General features: G+C 36.9%; 1 protein-coding gene across 13 annotated transcripts in view; it reads right to left on the minus strand.

The window, feature by feature from the left end:
• The window catches only part of CDC27 (cell division cycle 27), a 67,392-nt gene that overhangs the window by 39,554 nt on the left and 4,439 nt on the right, over window positions 1-23,399 (minus strand). For 10 of the 13 annotated variants that reach the window (XR_011493891.1, XM_070483423.1, XM_070483428.1 and 7 more), the window contains exons 2-3: window positions 13,025-13,100; window positions 784-931 (exon numbers count right to left, since the gene is read on the minus strand). Coding sequence is in view for 12 of the 13 variants with exons in the window: in XM_070483423.1 (XP_070339524.1) it covers window positions 784-931; window positions 13,025-13,100 (224 nt within the window). In the remaining variant the exon portion in view is untranslated. The remainder of the gene's footprint in view (window positions 1-783; window positions 932-13,024; window positions 13,101-23,399) is intronic. The other 3 variants (XM_070483433.1, XM_070483431.1, XM_070483432.1) reach the window with 1 other exon arrangement.

Below are 23,399 nucleotides of genomic sequence, written 5' to 3' on the forward strand. Positions count from 1 at the left end.
ATCTCATAAGTTTTATAGATATTTTAGCTAACTTTAATTTAAAAGTCATCAATTATACAATGGACAAATAAAATAGTTATTAATCGGGCTACAGAGACTTTATGAGGCTTTTTTGCATCCTTTTACCATAAATCTTCAAACTAAACACACATACAGGCTTTCACAACTGTCTAACTGTTTAGTCACTTTTACCATCACTTCATCTCTTAGAGCACAGAAAAGAGTTTAACAGAACATTACCTATATCTCTAGCTGCCTCCAGATTCAGAATAGGGACAGCTGACTTGCTTTAACTATAATATGCAAAAGAAGTACTCTCCTCAATCTGCTCCCTTGCTTCAAAGGGGTCGGAGTAGTGATTCCCAAATACAATGATCTTGAAAGGCAAATAATTACACAACTACCTAGACACAATGGAGCATTAATCCCAGGTGAACTGGTAAGTAGGTTTTCAGGCTTATTCTAATTGGTCTAACCAGGAAAGCAAAGGAAAAGGAAATTACACTTAGTATCATTTTAGAAAATGATACGAATTAGTTACAATTTAAGTTTCTCCAGAGTTAAATTCTATTATATCTTACCATAACAATAAAATTTCTCCATAATTTGCCACAAAAATAATAATGGCCTAGCTAGGAGTATAAACATTTCAAAAGTTACTGAAATAGACAAATCACTACTACCAAAAAGGGAGAAAGAGAGTCAATCAGTTTAATCCATCAAAAAGAATTTTATCCAAAATTCTACAGTGTAAGTATAACAAAATTAGATTTAAAAACTTACTTGCTGAGATCAACACAACATTTTGCAAGCAGGTATTTACACTGTGGTGTAGTACAACTGTGTCCTTTCAAGAGTCTATATGCTTTGTATGCCTTTCCTGAGCGGTAGTAACAGGTTGCCAGTAAAAACAAGGCTTCTTCTGAGTGTACTAAGAACACATATGGGAAAAAAAAGAGGCTATTATTTAGTATGTTGAATGGTAATTATTGTTTATCTGGTAATAAAAAAGTTTAGCAACAAAAAAATGAGGGATGTTATTTAATATAAAACAATAATTTATTAATACAAATTTGAATTAAGGAGAAATACTTTGCTGATAGAAAAGTTAGTTCCCCAAGTCCTGATTACCTTCTTCCTATAAGGAACCAAGGAAATAATACCATGAAGACAATCATGGTATTCTCTGTAAATCCTCAAGAAAAGCAAACACACACACCCATATCTTTAAATAGAAAAATATCACATAGAAACAAGATGTTTTACTGGTAGTCTAATAGACTCTTTGAGAGGATAGAAGTCAATAAACCTAAGTGACAAATCTGGAATAATTTCTACATTAAAAGAGGACCAGATTGAAAAAAAACCCCACTTATTTCTAATACCAAGTAGACACAAAATTATATTTAAGGTAATTTAAGATAAAGAAAAAAAAATTCTAAATTGTGAATACCTACATTGTTTAAACACTCAATCGAGAGACTTGATACTTGTACAGTAACAATAATTAAACTGCTCTCCAAGAGCAAGAGCTGAATTATTCATCAGACTGTCGCCTAGTCTCTACATTAGGAAATGCCCCTTCCGTCTCAGTTAATGAAATGTGGTATTTTCCCCCCTATTTACTCTCTCCCAAACTGAGTATCTCCTCATTTCTATCCTCACAACCAACCCAGATGAGAGTTTATAGAAGCAACAATGGGGGTATCAAGAAAGAGGGAAAATCACAAATCTGTGCTTCTAAAAATGGGTTATATAATAATCTCAGGCTGAGGGATCTCCTACGCAAGTGGTTCTCAAAGTGTGGTCCCCATACTAGCATCAGCATGACTTGGGAGCTTGTTAGAAATGGAAATTCTTAGGCCCCATCTCAGACCCACTAAATCAGTAATTCTGGGAGTGGGGATCAGCAATCTGTGTTTAACAAACCCTTCAGGTGATTCTGATGCATGCTAAAGTTGGAGAATCACTGTTCTAAAGTACAAGATAAACCTGCGACATCTTCTTGAAAAGCTGACTCAAAGATTTGGGATAAAAAAGTAATTTGAAATTTTACTCTCATAAAGGTTTTTCTTGTCATATATACGTACAAGCAAAAACCAACAGCAACCCTTCTTCTCTGCTCCATCTTATGATTTTTCATGAAACCTTACTATAAAAACAATATACAAATTATATGTAGTAAATGATAAGAAATTTTGGCACACACATGTAATGAGATGTACAGTAGTTTAATGCTTCATAAGAAAAGAAAGACTGGGGAGGTCTACTGCAGGTGGCAACAAAGTGTTAATTTCACTGAACTACAAGTGCTAATTCACATGAGTGAGAAAGTGTGATTTCTTCTAAATTCTGCAAAGGCCCAGTTTCTTGTCAACTTAATTAAATTTTTAAAAACTATTGATAACACCAATAAACAATGGCTCCCAAAAACTAGTTTAACTACCAGCCATAACAATGCTTTATCAAATGTCTTGCTTACAAACAACTGATTATGTTTAGGTCCATTTATCACTGGAGTAAAATTAAATGCAATAAAATATTAACATAAAGATAACAAATATTCTGTGTGTTTGGGTGTCTGTGGTTTTAGTGTCATACTTCAATTACCTTTGTGAAGTGTAGTAATTTAAAAACTATATTTTCAAATGGGAATATGGACTGGAAGTTTAAGCAACCCTTAAGATTAATCAAACTATAAGATAATGGAGTAAATCCAGAACAATTCGAAGAGTCGTGAGAGACATGGGGAGTTGATGCTCACGAGAAATAACCTGACAGCCCCAAATACAACTAGTAAACTAGTAGTAAGTAGCTATAATAAATCTAAGAAGCATAGAGTATTGACAAATAGATTTCATCTGGAACACTAACTCTGACTTGACAGTGGCTGCCTTAAGTGCTAAATTCAGAAAAATTCTAAGGCTGATCATGGCTTAGCTAGTAAGTGTGTAGAGGTCAAAATAACAGGATCTGCAAACAGTTACAGATGTCTGCGTGACATTTATTTTACTGTCCTTTACTTAGAGCCTTAATTAAAACACGTGATTTGGAATTATAAGGTCCATAACACATTTTATAATCAGGAATAAAGTGAGCATTGACTCCATGAAGTCACCGTTTAAGTAATAAGAAATCAATCACGTACTAGTTAAATTATGGTACATCCACATGATGGAACACTCTATAGGTGTCAAAAAGACTGACATAGGGTCCGGCCCCATTGCTGTGCTCCACTTCGGCAGCCCAGTTGCATGGGTTCAGATCCCAGGCACACAACTACTCCACTCACCAGCCATGCTGTGGAGGCATCCCACATACAAAAGAAGTGGAGGAAGACTGGCACGGATGTTAGCTCAGGGCTAATCTTCCTCAAAACAAAAAACAAAGAAAAACTGACATAAAAAGATTCCCAGAATGCACTGTGAAGTGAAAAAACAAATAAGAAGTTGCAGAACAATACTGAAGCTCCTCTTCTTCCAAACAGGTTAGGCTTCAAAAGTTGAAAGGTCATTTAAAGCAAGTCCAAAATAATTAAGAGGGGTTTAAGCTTGCACCCTCCAGCTACATTTCCCTTAAATGAGAAAGTGAATAGTCCTTCAGGGCTTTCAAACCAGACAGACATCACTTCTTCATGTTGACTTATAATCTAAATGAGCAGCCTTTTCCAAAGTGGACTAGTTTTGGGAACACTTACAAGTTTGCTGAGGTGAGTGTTCTCTATTTAGCCTTGATAAACTCTACAAATATCAGAGTTTATCTCAGCTATTATCTACATCTAAGGTATAAATATCTTAGAGGTTAGATTCCTCTTGCTTCCCTGTCATGAACTTTGACGCTGTAAGTATTCAAAGGGCATAGAATCTATGGAATCATTTATGATTTGTGATACACGTTTCAACTTGATAATCTTTTAAGTTCTTACATCAACTACAGGCAGTGCAGCACATGGATTAGAGTACTGACTCTAGAGTCAACTGCTTGGGTTCAGATTCTGGTGCTACCATTTATTAGCTATGTGACTTAGGGCAAGTTAACTTCTCTGACCCTCAATATTTTCATCTGTAAAATAAAGACATAGTGACACCCACCTTTAAGGGTTGCTGTTATGATTAAATGAGTTCATGTATGTAGAGTACTTAGGATAGTGCCTGACACATAGTAAGAGCTATATTAGCTATTAACAAATTATTATTATTGGCCTTCTAAATTTATGATACCTGAATAGCCAACTGATATTAATGTGGGGGTACACAAATGTGACATTGAGCCACAAGCTCAAGGAATTCCATTTCATCACTATTTTTTACTGACTGTTTTCAATTGCCTGGGTGCTGTGCTTTTCATATGTTGCATCCTTCTGAGTCATTTCTGTTCTTGAACACTTTATCTACATATACTACTTCAGTATTTGAATACTATTCCCAATTTTTATTTTCTCTACATTTGTTTACATCCTCAACTCCAGTACTAACTGGTTTTATATTTCTTGTATATGATGGGGTTAATAATGTTTTTAAATCCTTTGAAACCATGCTTGGAGTAAATATACCACAGATAAGAGGGCTGGAGGAAATTGAAAAAGGCTCCTTAGTGTTTGAGGCGGGATACGGCAATACATGAGGAGAAAACAGATGACCAAATTGTGCATGGCTCTGCAAGCTGTGTAAAGATTTAGGATAGATCCTTACAGCAATTAAATATCTGTGAAGGGTTTTAAGAAGGAAAGTAAAGAAAATGGGTTGATTTGGGACAGGGAAAGGGAAGAGGCAGGGAAGGGCAGTCAGTTAGGAAGCTTTTCTAGTAAGAGAGAGTGGTGTCGTAGATTATGGTGGGAATATTATGAATCCAGCTTTGCATGCATTGAGTTTGATGTGTCTTTTTCACAAGCGTGAAACATCTAAGTTAGTGCAATGAAATAGTTCAGTCATGGTTAAAAGAAGTTCATTGGGAAGAGTAAAGTCTTAATTCATTAACAATAAAAATGAAAACTATGAAAATTAAAAAAATAACATCATCTTTTTCACTCACAAGCATTTAACTACAACAGTAAAAGGATAGGCTAACAGGCCAGCCATTCTTTCAGTACCCCCATAGCACAAAGTGACTTGAATTTTGAGCAACAAGATATATTTATCAAATTTTCCACCAAAAATGACCTAAAAAGGATATGTTATGCCACATTTTAGTAGTAGTATAACATTTCCCCTCAATGACGACCTTAAAACAACCTGGTAGTTTTTTTAAATGTTGCCTTTTGTAGTCAAATATTTCTGTGAGTTTGGGCTCTCAATATCATGGCTAAGACAGAGAAGAAAAACAGATGCTGAACTTTTTACTCTGGTTCAGTTTTCTTCAACTGAGCCAAATTTACTGAAATTGATATATCCAATGCAACTTCTACATCTGGCCCAGTAATCATTAAGACAGGTAGAAAAGTGGTGAACAATTTTATAGTACCTTAAAATGTATTCATATTTAAAAATAAACATTTTGTAGTGCAGGATGCAAAATCTACATTAAGATAAAACACTAGGGCCAGCCCTGGTGGCCTAGTGGTTAAGTTCGGCACACTCTGCTCTGGTGACCCAGGTTCAGTTCCTGGGCTCAGACCTACACAGGTCTGTGAGCAGCCATGCTATGATGGTGGCCCACATACTAAAAAAAATAGAGGAAGACTGGCACAGATGTTAGCTCAGGGTGACTCTTCCTCAGCAAAAAAACAAAACAACATAAAACACTAGTTCAAACAATTTTGAGCTTTGGCCTGGGACCCTCAAAACAACCTAGCGAATACATGTTAACACAATGTCTTCAGCTATTTCTTTTTCTTTTCCTCTTACCAGTTACAATCACCAGGCCCATATGATCTCACAGATAGCAATTTTTCATCTTTCCCCAGAGGTCCTGAGCACTTCCTTACAAAAAACCATGTACCCAGGGGCTGGCCTGGTAGAGTAGTGGTTAAGTTCATATGCTCCACTTCAGTGGCCCAGGGTTTGTGGGTTCGGATCCTGGGCACAGACTTACACACCATTCATCAAGCCACGCTGTGGTGGCATTCCACATATAAAATAGAGGAAGATCGGCACAGATGTTACCTCAGGGCCAATCTTCCTCACCAAAAAAACCCCCCAAAAATCAAAAAAGCCCACCATGTACACAAAATTTACATCTCATTAGTTTTCTGAATATAAATAAATCATATCTATCTCTCCAAGGACCCACCATTTTGGTTGTATTAATGTATTCTTTCCCCGAAGAGTCTAAGATGGTTTATATTTGTTCCTAATCACGTATTCTATTCATCCCTAACCGTTAAATATATATAATTACAATTAAAAACCTTACAGAATTTTAGAAGCACTATATGCTATCTACCAGAACAAGGGAAAAAGCTTTAAATCTATTTCCTGTTCAACAGTTAATCAATTAGCAATGGGAAAACACCTTGGTCAAGGAGATCAGGTATTGCCAGTGGAAAGGAAAAATAGGTGCTTATAATGGTGGAGGGGGATGTGGAGGGAGACAGATTAGGACAGTTTTTCCAAACAGCAAGTCTCAATTCACTAGTGGACTGTGAAGTCAATTCAGTGGGTACCAACTTGCACTAAAACAACCGACACTCAAAAAGAAAATATTAGAGTGCATCATATACAATAAGGGTAAAAAAAAAAAGTCTGAAAAGCCACTGTATTAGGCTATGCTAGGGGAGAGAGTGAACCTGTAAAGGACTTTTCATGTGCCAGAAGCTACAGTAGATTATTATATTTAGTCCTTAAAACTATCTTGTTAAATAGATACATTTCTTCCTTTTTTTTCTTTTTGAGGAAGATTAGCCCTGAGCTAACATCTGCTGCCAATCCTCCTCTTTTTGCTGAGGAAGACTGGTCCTGAGCTAACATCCATGCCCATCTTCCTCTACTTTATACGTGGGACGCCTGCCACAGCATGGTTTGCCAAGTGGTGCCATGTCTGCACCCGGGATCTGAACCCGGGCCGCTGAAGCTGAACGTGCGAACTTTACCACTGCACCACTGGGCCAACCCCCATTTCTTCCATTTTTAAGATAAGGAAAATTAGGGTCAGAATTAATTCTCACCTAAGATCATATGGCTCACAAATATCTGAGCTGACAGTCTCTCTTATACCAGTCTGCTTATACTACAGTCTTACTCAGGCTATCTAGGAAACTCTTAGGAGAAAGACAAATGGGTGACAAGGAACTAGTGAAATTGAGAAATTATTTCACGAATTTGACTTACAGAGCATGCTACCTATCAATCACTTTAGCCTCAAGCGCCGTTGGATGTTTTCCCTAAAACACAGGAGCTACCACTAGTGGCATAGGAGGGCACTGAGCAAAGGGGCAAATAGGTTACATCCAGCATACCTACTCTGGTCAACAAATACTGTCAGCCAGCAATACTGCGTTGACAAGAATTCTGAGGTTGGTTCAGTGGGAATGAGTACTGTGATGGATTAGTGATGTCTACTGTAAAGCAGAGAAGTGGCATGTACTTCCTATCCTCGGTAAAGTGGAGTCATAAAGATCTACCCACTTACAGCCACTGAACACTGATCTTAGTTTCTTCATTTCTAAAATAGCAATAACGTCTATTTTATAGGATTATTGAACACTAAATAAGGAATTAAGTACCTAGAGTACCCAGTACACAGTAAGAAGAAATCAATAAGCGGTAGAAGTTACTGTTGTTATTATTATTAACCTAGGATAGTATCTGCTCCTATGCACTTAAATTCTAAGATCTTCCTTCATATAAATACAGTTAAACAGAGAGGTTAGGTTCTATATTGAGAGAGACTAATATTTACTGAGCAACTTTCCAAGTGTCAAACACTATATCAGACACAGATAGAAAGTGGATTAAACAGCTTTATGTAGATTAACCTGGAATCCTGCCTCAATTCTATATGAAAATCCAATCACCTGAATTTGAAATTGCTAAAGTATAATCTTTTGGAGCCTAACTAGTACAATAAACTAGAAACTGCCTAACCTTCAATAAACAAATTCAAAAAAGAAAGAAGTATAAGACAGCAAAACATGGAGGCTGCCTAGGTATTAATGAAAATATACGTAAGTAGATCATTCATAATAAACCTTGCTTTTACATAATTGAGCAGAGTAGGGCAATCTATTGTATTACGGGTTTCGCCCGCTAACCGAAAGCCCACTGCTATGAAACCCTTTGTAAGCTGAAATGGCATAAAGTGAAGAAACAATTACCTTAGGATATATCTTGCTAACAGATGCACAAAAAAAATCGAGATAAAGCACAGATCTCACAGACACAGTTCAAAGCTACAGCGGCTTGATGCTGAGCTACCAAGTGTAGTTCCCAGGGAAGGAGTGTGCCACTCTCGCTGCCCTGAGTGCACTAATGACCCTATAATGGCTGGCTGCAAAACAAACACTGAATGCTATTTTTGCTTTTCACCTTTCTTCGTAAAAACGAAAATCTTCAGTTTTCTTTCAGTTAGCAAAAACAGGTACTAATGCAGGTCATTCCTAAAAGTGAAGTGGCATAAACCGAACTTTCAAAAAGCAAGGGAAACCTGTACCATCTTTTTTTTTTTCCTTTTTCTCCCCAAAGCCCCCCGGTACATAGTTGTATATTCTTCGTTGTGGGTCCTTCTAGTTGTGGCATGTGGGACGCTGCCTCAGCGTGGTTTGATGAGCAGTATCATGTCCGCGCCCAGGATTCGAACCAACGAAACACTGGGCCGCCTGCAGCGGAGCGCGCGAACTTAACCACTCGGCCACGGGGCCAGCCCCATGTATCTTCTTCTAAGCCTCCCATTCTTCTAAATCTTTCATTGGGACCTCAGACACCTGCTCCACAGATCTTCCCTACTTTCCTCACTGAACCCCCAGACCTGACAGCACGCTCAAAGAGATGCTAACTCCCTCACTGGAGTGAAGGTAAGGTTGGTTTCCTCCTTGCTTCTCAAAACTATTTCCAAGCATTACTCTTTGCCCTTTTGTGAAATCCCCTGCTCCTGAGGTTTATACCTTCTCATAATTCTCAGCTACTAAATTCAGGACATTCTGCTTCATTAATGAAAGACTTTTACACCTGGTTCACAGATTTCCTCTCCTACGTTATTCTCATACATGTCTCAGTTCAATCTCATCTGGACTTCTGGTACCTCTCTTTATCCTCTTTGATTTACCCAGACCTTTCTGTGTTACCTTTCCTAGTTAGTTTACATTTCTTGGTCCACATCTTGTCTATATATATATTTATTTTTTGAGGAAGATTAGCTTTGAGGTGACATCTGCCACCAATCCTCCTCTTTTTGCTGAGGAAGACTGGTCCTTAGCTAACATCTGTGCCCATCTTCCTCTACTTTATATGTGGGATGCCTACCATAGCATGGCTTGATGAGCGGTGCCATGTCTGCACCCAGGATCTGAACCCACCAATTCCGGGCCGCCAAGGCAGAACATGCAAACTTTTAACCACTGCGCCACCGGGACGGACCCTTGTCTATATTCTTGATTTTGTTATCCCTTGTTCTTTTGTGATACATGCCTAGCAAACCCCTAATATCTACTTTCTTATGCTTGCAGTTATGCTACTGAGCACTTACTACCAGAGTAAAATTATAGAACTGAGCAGAAACGTTCCACTATCAATTCATGCAGAAACACATAAAATACACAAAAATAAAGCTCAGGTACTACCATACAAAAAATTTTTGGTAAGTAATCCAATAGGAGATTATACAAACAGCAGAAAACTGAATTAAACAAATACCTGAGTTAAAAGAAGGAAGCACTGTTTCTGGTTGGGAAGGTTATATACAGTAAGATGTCAATACTTCCTAGATTAATGTACAGACTTATATAGTTATGGGTCGGCATTGATCAAAATCTTTGTGAAATTTCAAAGCAATAATAAATGTATATGGAAAAATGAAAGAAAAAAAGGTAAAGATGTCTTACCAAACAATGAATTGAAAAGAAAAAAAAATGATGGGAGATAGGTCTTACTAAGTATTAGAAAAAAAGCATTATTTAATAAGTAATATTGAATAAATTAAGTAATAATACTATGATAAATTCTTCAAATTTTTTTTTTGCTGGGAAAGAGTCCCCCTGAGCTAATATGTGTTGCCAATCTTCCTCTTTTTTTTCTCCCCTCCCCAAAGAGCCAGTACATATTTGTATACATCCTACATGTAAGTCCTTCTAGTTCTTCTCTGTGAGCCGCCACCATAGCATGGCTACTGACAGATGAGTGGTGAGGTTGTGCACCTGGGAACCAAACTTGGGCTGCCAAAGTGGAACATGCCAAACATTAACCATTAGGCCATCAGGGCTGGCTGTTTAAATTTCTTAAACTACCAAAAACCATATATTTATTGTAGGTGTAGAAAGATGACAATTTTCCAGCTACCGAAGCAATAGGAGAAATTATAAATGACAAAGCTCATGAGTTACACCACATATAAATTTTAAATATAGAATAATAAAAACAATAGAATTAAGATTAAAAAGCAACAATCAGGGACAAATATGCAATACATAAAGATGTAGCTCACAGAAATAGGAATAAATTTAACACAAATACTTGAGAAAATACCCTCATAGTTATAAAAATGCAAGACAAAATACCTCACGATTCTTAAGTAAGCAAAAATACATTAAAGTGGCCAAATGTGATACTGATAGGACTGTGAAGGAAGTCCTCCACTGATGGTGACACTCCAGATTATTACACCTCTCTCTGCTGGGTTATCGACGAAGCAAAAATTAATTTGTTGTAGGACTGATCACATCCTTTGACTTGTAAATTCCACTTCAGAGTACATAACCCAATACAATGACTTAAAGAAAAAAAAAGCTGTACATAATTATCTATATTAGCATTTTTGAAAGAGAAATAGAATAATTAATGACAGAAATAAAACATACATTACCAGATGTTTACTGAGATTTTATTACCATGCCAAAGGGCTGTGCCAAGTGCTTTAAATACATTACCTCATTTCATTCTTCAATTCTATGAGGGAATTACTATTATCTTTATTTTATAGATGAGGAATCTAAAATACTCAGACATAAGTAACTTGCCTAAGGTATCCAACTGCATATTTAAGTGACAGGGTTAGGGTTTGTACCAAGGCTGCAGACTCTAAACTCAACCTCTTAGCCAAAGAATATAAACCATTCTAATAAAAAATCTGTCCTGAGAAAAACTAACAAAGCTGGAGGTATCACAATGCCTGACTTCAAAACGTACTACAAAGCCATAGTAAGGAAAACAGCATAGTACTGGTACAAAAACAGGCACACAGATCAATGGAACAGAACTGAAAGCCCAGAAATAAAACCCCACATCTACGGGACAGCTAATCTTCGACAAAGGTGCCAAGAACATACAATGGAGAAAAGACAGTCTCTTCAATAAATGGTGTTGGGAAATCTGGACCACCACTTGCAAAAGAATGAAAGTAGACCATTATCTCACACCATACACAAAAATAAACTCAAAATGTATCAAAACTTGAAGTCCTGAAACCAAAAAACTGGAAGATAATATAGGTAGTACACTCTTTGACATGGAACTTAAAAGGATCTTTTCGAACACCATGTCTTCTCAGACGAGGGAAACAAAAGAAAAAATAAAGAAGTGGGACTTCATCAGACTAAAGAGCTTCTGCAAGGCAAAAGAAACTAGGATCAAACAAAAACACAACCTACCAACTGGGAGAAAATATTTGCGAATCATATATCTGACAAGGAATTAATCTCTATAATATATAAGCAACTCACACTACAAAAAAACAAACAGCCCAATCAAAAAATGGGCAGAAGATATAAACAGACATTTTTCCAAAGATTTAAAGACTAAAAATAACAAATGTTGGAGAGGGTGTGGAGAAAAGGGAACCCTCATACATTGCTGGTGGGAATGCAAACTGGTGCAGCCACTATGGAAAACAGTATGGAGATTCCTCAAAAAACTAAAAATAGGGGCTGGCCCCGTGGCCGAGTGGTTAAGTTCGAGTGCTCCGCTGCAGGCGGCCCAGTGTTTCGTTGGTTCAAAACCTGGGCACGGACATGGCACTGCTCATCAAACCACACTGAGGCGGCGTCCCACATGCCACAACTAGAAGGACCCAAACAAAGAATATACAACTATGTACCGGGGGGCTTTGGGGAGAAAAAGGAAAAAATAAAATCTTTAAAAAAAAAAAAAGAAATCTTTAAAAAAAAAAAAAAAACTAAAAATAGAAATATCATATGACCCAGCTATCCCACTACTGGGTATTGACCCAAACAACTTGAAATCAACAATCCAAAGTAGCATATGCACCCCTATGTTCACTGCAGGACTATTCACAATAGCCCAGACATGGAAACAATCCAAGCGCCCATCAACCAATGATTGGATAAAGAAGATGTTATATATATACACAATGGAATACTACTCAGCCATAAAAAAGGACAATCATACCATTTGCAACAATATGGATGGACCTGGAGGGAATTATGCTAAGTGAAATAAGCAGACTGAGAAAGACAAATACCATATGCTTTCACTCATATGTGGAATATAAACAAACACATGGACAAAGAAAATAGTTCAGTGGTTACCAAGGGAAGGGGGGTGGGGGGTGAGCACAGGGGGTGAAGGGGAACACTTATGGTTGACAGAAAAGAAATAATGTATAACTGAAATTTCACCATGATGTAAATTATTATGAACACAACAAAAAAACCAAACAACAAAACAAAAAACGGAAAGAAGTACCTAAAGATCTGGAAATGATGAAGTAAACCATAGTGTAAAACCTGAAGCAACCCTACAGTCATTAAAAGCAGTACACAAGGGAACTACACAGATACAGGGAAAAGTTTTTATGAACTAGTGTCAACCATAAAGAAAAAACAAGTGATACCCAGAATCTTGTTACAGTCATAAAAAGTGATGGAATTCCATATATTTTATTTCATTTATGGTTCTATAGAAATGAATAGATTACAAACCTTCTGCATACAGTCGTTCTGCAAGGAAAACTGCATCTCGGTAAGCATAGTGGTTTAGTGCTTGCCATATAGCAGCCTGCAAGTGGAGGAAAAACAATATAAATATACAAACACATGCAATTTCAAGGTAACTCCTAACACAGAGCCTTGCACATAATACTCAAATCAACATCCCTAATTTAAGTGATAAAACGTCAATGCCCACAGTGCAAACTCCATAGTGTGTTAGATAAAGCTCTTCACAGTATGGCTAACATATCTGAATTTACTCACTCAACTCTCGATGGACTTTTAGGCCTTTGTCCCTTTGTATTCCTTTTCCTTCACATGGGGAATGAACTCACCTACCTCCTCTTATAAACTGCTCATTCCTAAAGACGCACCTTAAATAGCATCTACTGTTTAAAGCTTTCCTGGCTAGTCTCTAGCCATTTTTTGGGTAAACATACCTCTTCTAGTGAAGCATTCATATTATTTTACAGTTATTTGTTTATAGGTCTGCTTACCCCACTAAACAACACTGCTCTAAACTTATGGCAGTAGTTTTCAACAATTTTTCATGATAAACATGAGGGAGATGTTCAAATGTATGTTATCTTCCCACAAAAACTTCCCCACTGATTACCTTTAATGCTACCCTATTCTCACCCATTCAAAGAAGTATACTGGAATAGAAATAAGTAAAGCTATCATAGGAATAACGCTTAATCTATTTGAATATATTTTTTCTTTTTTAGAGTTATGAAACATACCACAAAAAGTAATATATCAGACAGAAGGACTTTCTTTTTTGAGGAAGATTAGGCCTGAGCTAAAATATCTGCTGCCAATCCTCCTCTTTTTTGCTGAGGAAGACTGGCCCTGAGGTAACATCTGAGAACACCTTCTCTATTTTATATGTGGGATGACTGCCACAGCATGGCCTGACAAGTGGTGTGTAGGTCTGTACCTGAGATCCGAACCAGCAAACCTCAGGCCACTGAAGCAGAATGTGCCAACTTAACCCCTGTGCCACCGGGCTGGCCCCAGAAGACATTTTAAGTAACAATAACCAAAACATTTAGACCTATGGACCACTATTCAGCTCAAGAAATAAAATATTACCAACATCTTTTTAGCTTCCTATGTCATTCACATAACCTCTCTCTAACTTAAAGAAGAAACCACCTCCCAGAATTTTGTTAATCTTTGAGTTTTCTTCAGTTTTTATACACTTGTATATATCATCCTTAAGCAATGTAATATTTAGCTTTTCCTGTTTTTGAATTTTAAATAAATACAAACATATTGTATATATTCTGCTATGATTTGCTTTTGTAACCCAAAATTATTTTGCAAATTCATCCCAGATGATGTGTATGACTGGAGTTCATTCATTTTGATTGGTGAATAAATAATATTTCCCTTGTATAAATACACCAAAATGTATTTTACCCAGTTATAGCATTTGGATATTTGGGTTATTGCTAGTTTTTTTTCCCAGTTATAACACTACAATAAGCACTCCTGTATTCGTCTCTTGGAGTACATGTTTAAGAATCTCTCCAAATTAGGATACATATTTAAGAATGAAATTATTGGGTTGTTGAGTATGTGCATGTTCATCTTTACTAGATAATGTCAAATCATTTTCTGAAATTGTTGGTTTAATTTATACTCCTAACAACAATGTATGAGTTCCCATTATTCCACATCCTTGTCTACACTAATGAGTGTCAAACTCTTTAATTTTTACCAATCTGAAAGATGTTAAATCTAGTGCTTTTAATTAGCATTTCTCTGAATATTAAAATGAGGCTGTGTTCATTGGTAATTTATTTCGTGTTTATTGGTCTTTTAGCAAATGCCTGTTCATCTGTCATACATTTTTCTGTTGGGCAATTTACCTTTTCTTACTGTTTTACCCAGCATTTTTAGGAGGACCAAACCAGCGAAGTCTCCTTTAAGTATGTCATATAACATTAACTTTTAGTCTATCACATAAATTGTTTATATATATTTATGTTTTACTAGCATTTTTAGGAGCACTAAATCAGGAGTTTCTTTTAAGCCCTCTCAGTTTCTTTTAATTTTTAGTCTGTCATATTATAAGATATGAAAGTCTCCAATTAATTTTTAAAAATAAATCATTCATCAACAACATATTTTTGGTAACTACTTTTGAGATATCTCACAACTGATCATGATACAACAGTGATGCTATTTTTAGTATATACTCTAGCTCATAATTTGTTGAATGATTTAATAAAGTTACAATAAAACCAGTATGATGAGATTACCTAATGAAGATCACTAGCTAACATTATAACAGTAAATCTAGATTACATGATAAGTGATCAACATGCCTTGGATATAATAAAAATTCAAATACTTTAGTGAACAAGCAAATGTTTAATAACATTATTATGAATATTAACAAGTTTTTAAATTGAGTCCTTGTTGATGACCTACTTGCCTCAAGAGTGTAGTTTTCTATTTCTTCAAGAAAAAGTGGTAAATTAACTTCATTTGAGGCCTCTAGAGGCTCTTGTTTAACCTTATTGTCTATAGAGTCTAAATTTATAAAGTCTCAGGGATGTCTGAACTGACAATTCCCATCCAGACACAAGGGAAAGGAAGATGACAAGAATTTAAACTTATTTTTAAGTAAACTATACTAACACAGGAAGAATTTTTCCTCCAATGCTAGCATTTTTAAACTAGACATTTCCTGCTACTTCAAGAACTATCTAAAACTTTGCTACTCAAAGTGTGGTCCTTGGGGCAGCAACACTAGCATCCCCTGGGAACTTTCTAGAAGTGTGGAATCTCAGACCCCATCCCAGACCGACCAAATCAGAGTCTGCATTTTAACAAGGTCCCCAGGTGATTTATATGCATAAAGTTTAAAAAGGACTGATCTAAAAGACTTAATCTAATTAAACACCTCCTTGCTCAACAGAATCCCCAAAGCCAAAGAAATTCTCATCTAATGTTAATTTAAGATATTATGAATAAAATAATTTCTAATCCTTCAGGCCATGTCCCTTTGCTTTAAAAGAAAGGCTTGGGGGGTGGGGGGGCTGGCCCCGTGGCCGAGTGGTTAAGTTCGCGCGCCCTGCTGCAGGCGGCCCAGTGTTTCGTTGGTTCGAATCCTGGGCGCGGACATGATACTGCTCATCAAACCACGCTGAGGCAGCGTCCCACATGCCACAACTAGAAGGACCCACAACAAAGAATATACAACTATGTACCGGGGGGCTTTGGGGAGAAAAAGGAAAAAATAAAATCTTTAAAAAAAAAAGAAAGGCTTGGGGGCCAGCCCGGTGGCACAGCAGTTAAGTTCACGTGCTCTGCTTCAGTGGCCGGGGTTCACCAGTTCGGATCCCAGGCACGGACCCACAACCCCTCACACACCTGCCTGCTGTGGCAGGCATCCCACATATAAACTAGAGGAAGATGGGCATGGATGTTAGCTCAAGGTCAGTCTTCCTCAGCAAAAAGAGGAAGACTGGCAGCACATGTTAGCTCAGGGCTAATCTTCCTCCAAAAAAAATAAATAAAATAAAAATAAATAAATAAATAAAAGAAAGACTTGAATTATTCAAGTTCCAAGATCTCTTGTTGGCCCTAACGCATTTCTCACGCCTACTAAAACATCCTACGTATTAATGGAAATAAATCGTCTCCTTTCATAATCTACCCAAATTAGTTGGGCTACAAAGAAATCTCCCTTTGGTATGAAATTTACTATCAACTACCATTTCACTCTACCCCCAATATTTTCAGAAGTAGTTGGTATATCCTCTAAGATGATTCCAACAGTGTACATAAAAATATGATTTATCTGCACTAAATAAGAGAAATCCTGCAATTTTCAGATGCTTATAGACACCATACTAAAGATATTCATTGCCAAAAAGCCTGATTTATCCCAACATTCCTACTCATAATTTCCAGAAGATAAAAGGATTCATATAATTGTAATTTTGCCATACTTCAGGTCTCTGCCAGCTGTCATATCTGCTTGTTTCTGGAAAACCTCCATATAAATTAATCCCACAATGACCCTCAATTTAACAGAAAGGAATACGCATAATACTAAAATACCATACCACACTAAAAAGTCTCAGTACTTGGAGGAGTCCTCTCTATTACTCGGGGAATAAAGAAGATGGGAAGAGAAAAAAAGAGAAGGCCATAAATACCAATAGGACCTCTTAGGAAGGACTGTTGGATCACTATATGATGCATCCCCAATTAGAGCCACCTAAATAAAAAAGGTACCCAAAGCAAGCTGTCCTGAAACAGCCAGAACCCCCAATAAAATGTTCCATATTTGCTGCTGCTAACTCTTCCACATCCCATTAGCCAAAGATCTGAGGTTCCTATTCCTTACTACTCTTCGGCTTTACTTCTCTTGATAGCATGTGCCTGTGGTGGATATCAAAAACATACTTAGCTATTCAGAATACAAAGGTATGTACTATTATTGCTCGAGGAAACTTTTTTTACTGATTCCAGCATGACTTACTGTTAATGATAAGGCAATTGGGGGAAGGGGGTGTCTTTTTAAACTTTTCTCAACTGGAGGGTTCTAGTAATCATTCATTCAATAAATATTTATTGAGTACCTACCACATACCAGGCATTTTCTAGACGCTGGGAGTACAATAACTAACAAATAATTTCCGTGTTCAAGGAGTCCCTTTAGTGTCACTTCTTTCAAGATCAGTGGCTAACAACCCTTGCTTGATGGTGCTCTACCTCAAATCCACTGACTCACAATCCCTGCAAGCTGGGACTGAGTTCAGATATCCTTATTTTTAAACCTTTTTACTGGTAAGAATTCAGGGTTCAGAACCATTCTTCTACTTTTCTAGATAAGTAGTTCTCCCTCCTTTTATAGCACACTCCTTTGAACAACACGAATGCTATGGACCTCCTCCCCAGAAAAAAGCACATGCACACACACAAAAAGTCTGTATACAGTGGTTAGGAGTTCACGGATATCCTAGTTCATCAAAAATCACTCATCTAGCTGACGGGAGGCAGTGTTAGAGCCCGGTATATAGTAAGTGATCAATAAATATGTGTGGAATTGAATTTAGATATTTAAAAGGGGAAGAGACAGGTTACTGACCTAGACAGGTGCTTTCTCTTTTGCATATCAGAGACGACTACAGTCCTGGTGCCTTGAGGAGCACTGCTGCTGCCAGGACTAGGAAAGGTACTTCTTGTTTGAAACTCAAAACGTCTTTTACCAATCAAAGTCACAGATGTTGGGTAAGTATACATGAAATAATGAATGCACTGGTAATTCAGTTTGGGTGCATTATGAATTTAAAAGCTTTTAATAGGCTGGTTAACGAACCTAACCATCATTTACAGAATTCCACTTGAAGAAAGGTACCTAGAATCTATCCCCTCTTTACTAGTCCCAGTCCACAACAAATCTTTCCTTTAAACTTTTGTCTCCTAAGTGGTCTTCCTGTCTGCAAGATGTAATGTTATCCAGACTGTCCTAGAATTACCTTCCTCAAACATATTATCACTGCTACACAAAGACAAAAGTGAGAGGCTTGAGTTTAAATCCATATTCCACAACTTACTAGTTCTGTGTTTTGGGCAAGTAACAATGTTTCTTAAGTCTTAGTCTCTTCATTTAAAACATAAGACTCCAGTAAAGAACATAATGGTTCCCACCACATACCTAATAATTACTCAACAAATTTTAGCTGCTGCCATCATCATTATCACCATCATGTCTTCCTCTCTGATCAAAACTTTCTAATGATTCCTCTCGGATAGCCCCACAAAGTTTACAAAACAAATATTTACAAAATAAAACACAAACTCCTTAGTAAACTACTCAAATCCCACCTGGCTTTAATCTCCCTTTTTCAGCTTTGTTTTCACATCTCACCAAAGCTACCTGTGGTCTAGCACCAGAAAAAGACCCCAGGGGTCCCTAAACATCCACTGTATCTTTATATTTCAGAGTCTTTGCCAACATTGTTGCCTCTGTTTGGGCTGTCCTTTGTCTTTAACTTCTATCTCCTGAAATTTTAGTCATCCTTTCTTCAAAATTCAGCTTACCTGTTCCTCTACCTTTCATGAAGCCTTCACTGATCTATCCCATGCAATACTGATTACTCTATGAGGTTCTAGACTATTTTGTTTACACTTTTTTTTTTCTATCAGGCCGTTTACCAGATTTAGTTGTATTACTTGGTTAACTAGGTTGCAGCTGCTTGAGGACAAAGACCAGATGCTATTTTTCTCTAAATTCTCCAGTTATCCTACTCAACTAGTTATTTCCTTAGTTATCCTAGATAACTGCCTTTAAACATAGTGAATGCTCAATAAATATTTGTTGAATGAGTAGTTCTTTTGGAACTCTGAATCCATTTTCCATTTAGTGACCTACAAACTTTTAGAAACCCAATCTGGAGGTAAAACACAAGTTAAGACATTCCTACTATAATTAACGTTTGCTAATATGAATAAAAGAGAACATTAAGGTTCACAATGTAAAACAATATAAAATAACACCTAGTTGTTTCTTTCTTGACACAATAAGCGAAACATTAAAAAGCAAAAATCTAGTAGGAAGATAGGGGTCACAGTCTGACAGACGGGTTGGAATAGATGAAGCTTTTGGGCAATAAATCTCTCAGTGGTGTGATCTATACATTCCTGAAAGATATCCAGCCTTTCTTGGTTAATAGCACCCTAGATCATGTCATATACTTCCCTCCATATTACACAGACCATTTGCCTTATCATCTTGATGTGACTACCACTTTTGAAAGATATCATTCATCCATTCAATAAACATTTATTGAGCACCTACTTTACTTGCTGTATGATACTGATTTCAGTAAAAAAACAAATAACATAAAAAACCTAACTAACTTGAGAAAATCAAGTTCTTCAGGTAGGCTGTACAAAGCCTTAACAGTTTGGATTTTCAGGTCTACGCTGACAATAAGAAATTATGAATAAGCCAGGCATTATTCCATAGGCACCTATTAGATCACTGTCATTGTCATCACTGTGCTTTTGATTTCGGATCAAACAACTGGGAAGTTGAACTTTAGAACAGAAATATATGGTGTTGGCAAGCAGGTTTTAAATATACTACAGGATCACTGCTATCCAGCCTACATCTCCTCTATACTACAACATAGCAAAGAGAGAGAGAAAAGATAAAGTGATAAACTATGAGTGTTCTCCTCAGAGAATTTCAACATTTGGACTGCATAACTCAAAATACGTCATTAAGAAAACAATAGGCTAAAGAGTATTCAAATCTAATTTGAGTCAATAATTATTTCTTGAATGCTTAATATGATCTCTGCATTCCAATCCAGGACAGATAAAGAGGCTCCCTCTGACACGTGCAAATCAAGATGACCTTGTCACTTCTCTGAGCTTTAGTTTTAATCATCTGTAATATAAGGGTAAACACTTCCATCTGAGGTAAGTCTAGCACGCTGTCTGGCTAAATTCTAATCCCCCATAAGAACTGATCTGGTCTTCTGGTGTTCTACCAGACCATAAATGACCTAGGATTCTGGAACCATGCATACAGGTATCTTTCAAAATGATACTCATTTAAACTATGTAATACCGAAAGGAAGAAACTCAACAAACATTTACTTTTAGAGGCAGACCGTTTTTTCTCGGGATTACTTTAATAGTGTCTTATCTGGCCTCTGAGTTCTTTTCTATCCTACAATCCATTCTCTCCCTTTGAGCTTGTCACAAATCAGATCTGATCATATTACCCCTTTGCTTAAAATCCTTCAGTGGCTTCTGTCCTTAATGATAAAAACCAAAGCCACCCAACTAGGCAGTGTGGTATAGTCCCTGCTTACCTCTCGAGCTCACCTTGCATCATGTTCTCCGCGCTAGCACAATGAACTTTGTTCAGCCCCTCACATCTGCCATGTTACCCTCCTGCCTCAGGTCCTTTAAACACACAGTCCTCTTTATTTGCCACACTCCTCCTTTCCTCCAAACTATGCAAATTCTAGTCATTCTCTGGAGTTCTTTCTCAGGGAAGCCTTTTATGGAACCCCTAGATGAGGTTAGGCATCCTTATCACACACTCTAATAGCACCAAGTACCCCTCCTTTGTAATACTTCTCACTGTTGAAATTTTACATTTATTTAGGAGAATATTTGAGTAATACCTTCCTCACTATAATATAAACTCTAGAAAGGTAGGGACTACATCTGTTTTTGCTCACTATTATACTCCCAGCATCTATTAGGTACTTTTTAAGCATGTGCTTAACTATGTATGTTGAATGAATAAACAATCTTTGACTTCTGGCAGTCCATTGTTAGCATCTTATATATTAGGCTTAGTCTTCAGTTTCTCTGTATTTTCCTATGTCCAATAGTTAAGGATCTCTGGAAATCTCTATTGAAAGAAACTCTGTGGCACTTAGAAGAATTATTTTATAATGCAAATAATTACTACCTAATTACTCCATTATAAAATGTGGGGATTTCCTAAGAACCTACTTGTTTAACTTTGTTGTAAATGAAAGTAGAAAGTAGAAAATGTTCTACTCATCATGTGATGATGGTGAGTAGAAAGAATATGTCCAGAATTTGATGCTGGAAACCTGTGTTCAAATTTGTGTGCCAGCACTTCAATAGTGTGATTTGGGGGGAATTATTGAATTTTTCTCAGCCTCAATTTCTTTATCTGATAAATGGAGCTCTATTTCTCGGACTTGTGTGTGTTAAATGAAATGATACATATATATTGCTCCTAGTATACTCACTGGCACACATTAGGCACTTAAAATCTTTTCCTTTCCCATCAGTTAATATAAACAAACTCAATAAATATAATTTATAGTTTCCATTATGTAACATCTCCCACCCTATCTACCACAATTGCTTATTTTGTAACATTAAGCCACAAAAGACCCAAACGATTCTCCAGCTACCTTAGTACTACTGATCACCAGGAAAATTTGACACATATATATGTACCGTGGCCAGAAAGTCCCAAAATTCTGAATTTTTTTGTCTCCTTAAAATTAAAGAAATGAAAGAAAAATATTCAGTTCTATCCATTTCAGATTTAAAATCAAGCTTTGCTCAGAACAACATTGTTCCTTTATCACCAATTCTTAAGAGGGTCAGAAACAGACAGTGAAGGCAGACAACTCAAACTCCCATATATCCCAGAAGTAAAACTTGCCTCTTGGAGAATCCCACATACAGCTTCCATCACCACTCTGCTCAAGCATCTCTACGTTCCTGAGCGATGGTGTCTCTTCTGGAGAAATAGGATGGAGAATGGACTATTCTCTAAGGCACTACAAATAGCTAAGATTAGCCCTCTGGTTATCCATCTACTCCTGCCCAACTGCTGGTGTGGAGCTGTGCCTAAAAGAATATTACTCAGTGCATTAGCTCAGGAGTTCTACAAACTAAAGCCAGATGGACGAAATGCTGCTAAAAATGAAACCAAACAGAGCAACACCCTTTGCCCCACCAGAAAAAGTTTAAAAGACAAATTATACTGATTAAATTAATGGGATAGTCCTAGGTTGCATTAATTTAAAAGATAAATCAACAGCATAAAAATTAAACGGCAAAGCTCCTTACTTACTTGCTCTTCTTAAACATGAAATATCATTTAAAATATAAGCAAACCTCTGTAAACTGTACAAAAAATTCAGACTTAAATGTGACCACATAAACTCTTCTGTTTTGTTCTTGTCAAAAAAGAAAATAGCTGCGTTTTTTTAGACCATAAAAGCTTCAGACAATATAAGAAAGTATAAGGAAAAAAATCACTGTGGAATTTTCCTATTAAACATTATAATCTAATTTCTAAAACTCATAATTTAGTTTAGTTCTACATCAGTGGTTCTCAATCTGGGCAATTTTGCCCCCCAAGGGACATTTAGCAATGACTAGGGGGCATTTTTTGGTTATCACAAATGGAGGGGGCATCTAGTAGGTAGAAGCCAGGGATGCTACAAAACACTACAATACCCAGGTCAGCGTCCCCCACAACAAGGAATTAGCTTGCCCAAAACATTAATAGTGCCAAGACTGAGAAACCCTGGTGTATGTGGCCATGTAACTGGATTATTCTATTAACCTGTATGTCTCTCTAACTCGAGTCTTGTCCCTCCTTCCCAAAAGCGCCAGATTAATCTTTCCAAAGCAGTGCTTTCCTTACATAATTCTTCTGTTCAAAAACCTATAATGGCTATTTATTGCCAAAACATTAAATCTAAACTCCTCAGCCTGGATGTTAAGTCCCCTATAACCTGATTCTGCCTGGCTAGCCAAACCTTATGCCTTCCTGCTCCCATTTTATAATATCTTACTGTTCTCTTGTTCATAAACACCA

The sequence above is a fragment of the Equus asinus genome, chromosome 13 (assembly GCF_041296235.1).
Source record: "Equus asinus isolate D_3611 breed Donkey chromosome 13, EquAss-T2T_v2, whole genome shotgun sequence".
Taxonomy (NCBI): Eukaryota; Metazoa; Chordata; class Mammalia; order Perissodactyla; family Equidae; genus Equus; species Equus asinus.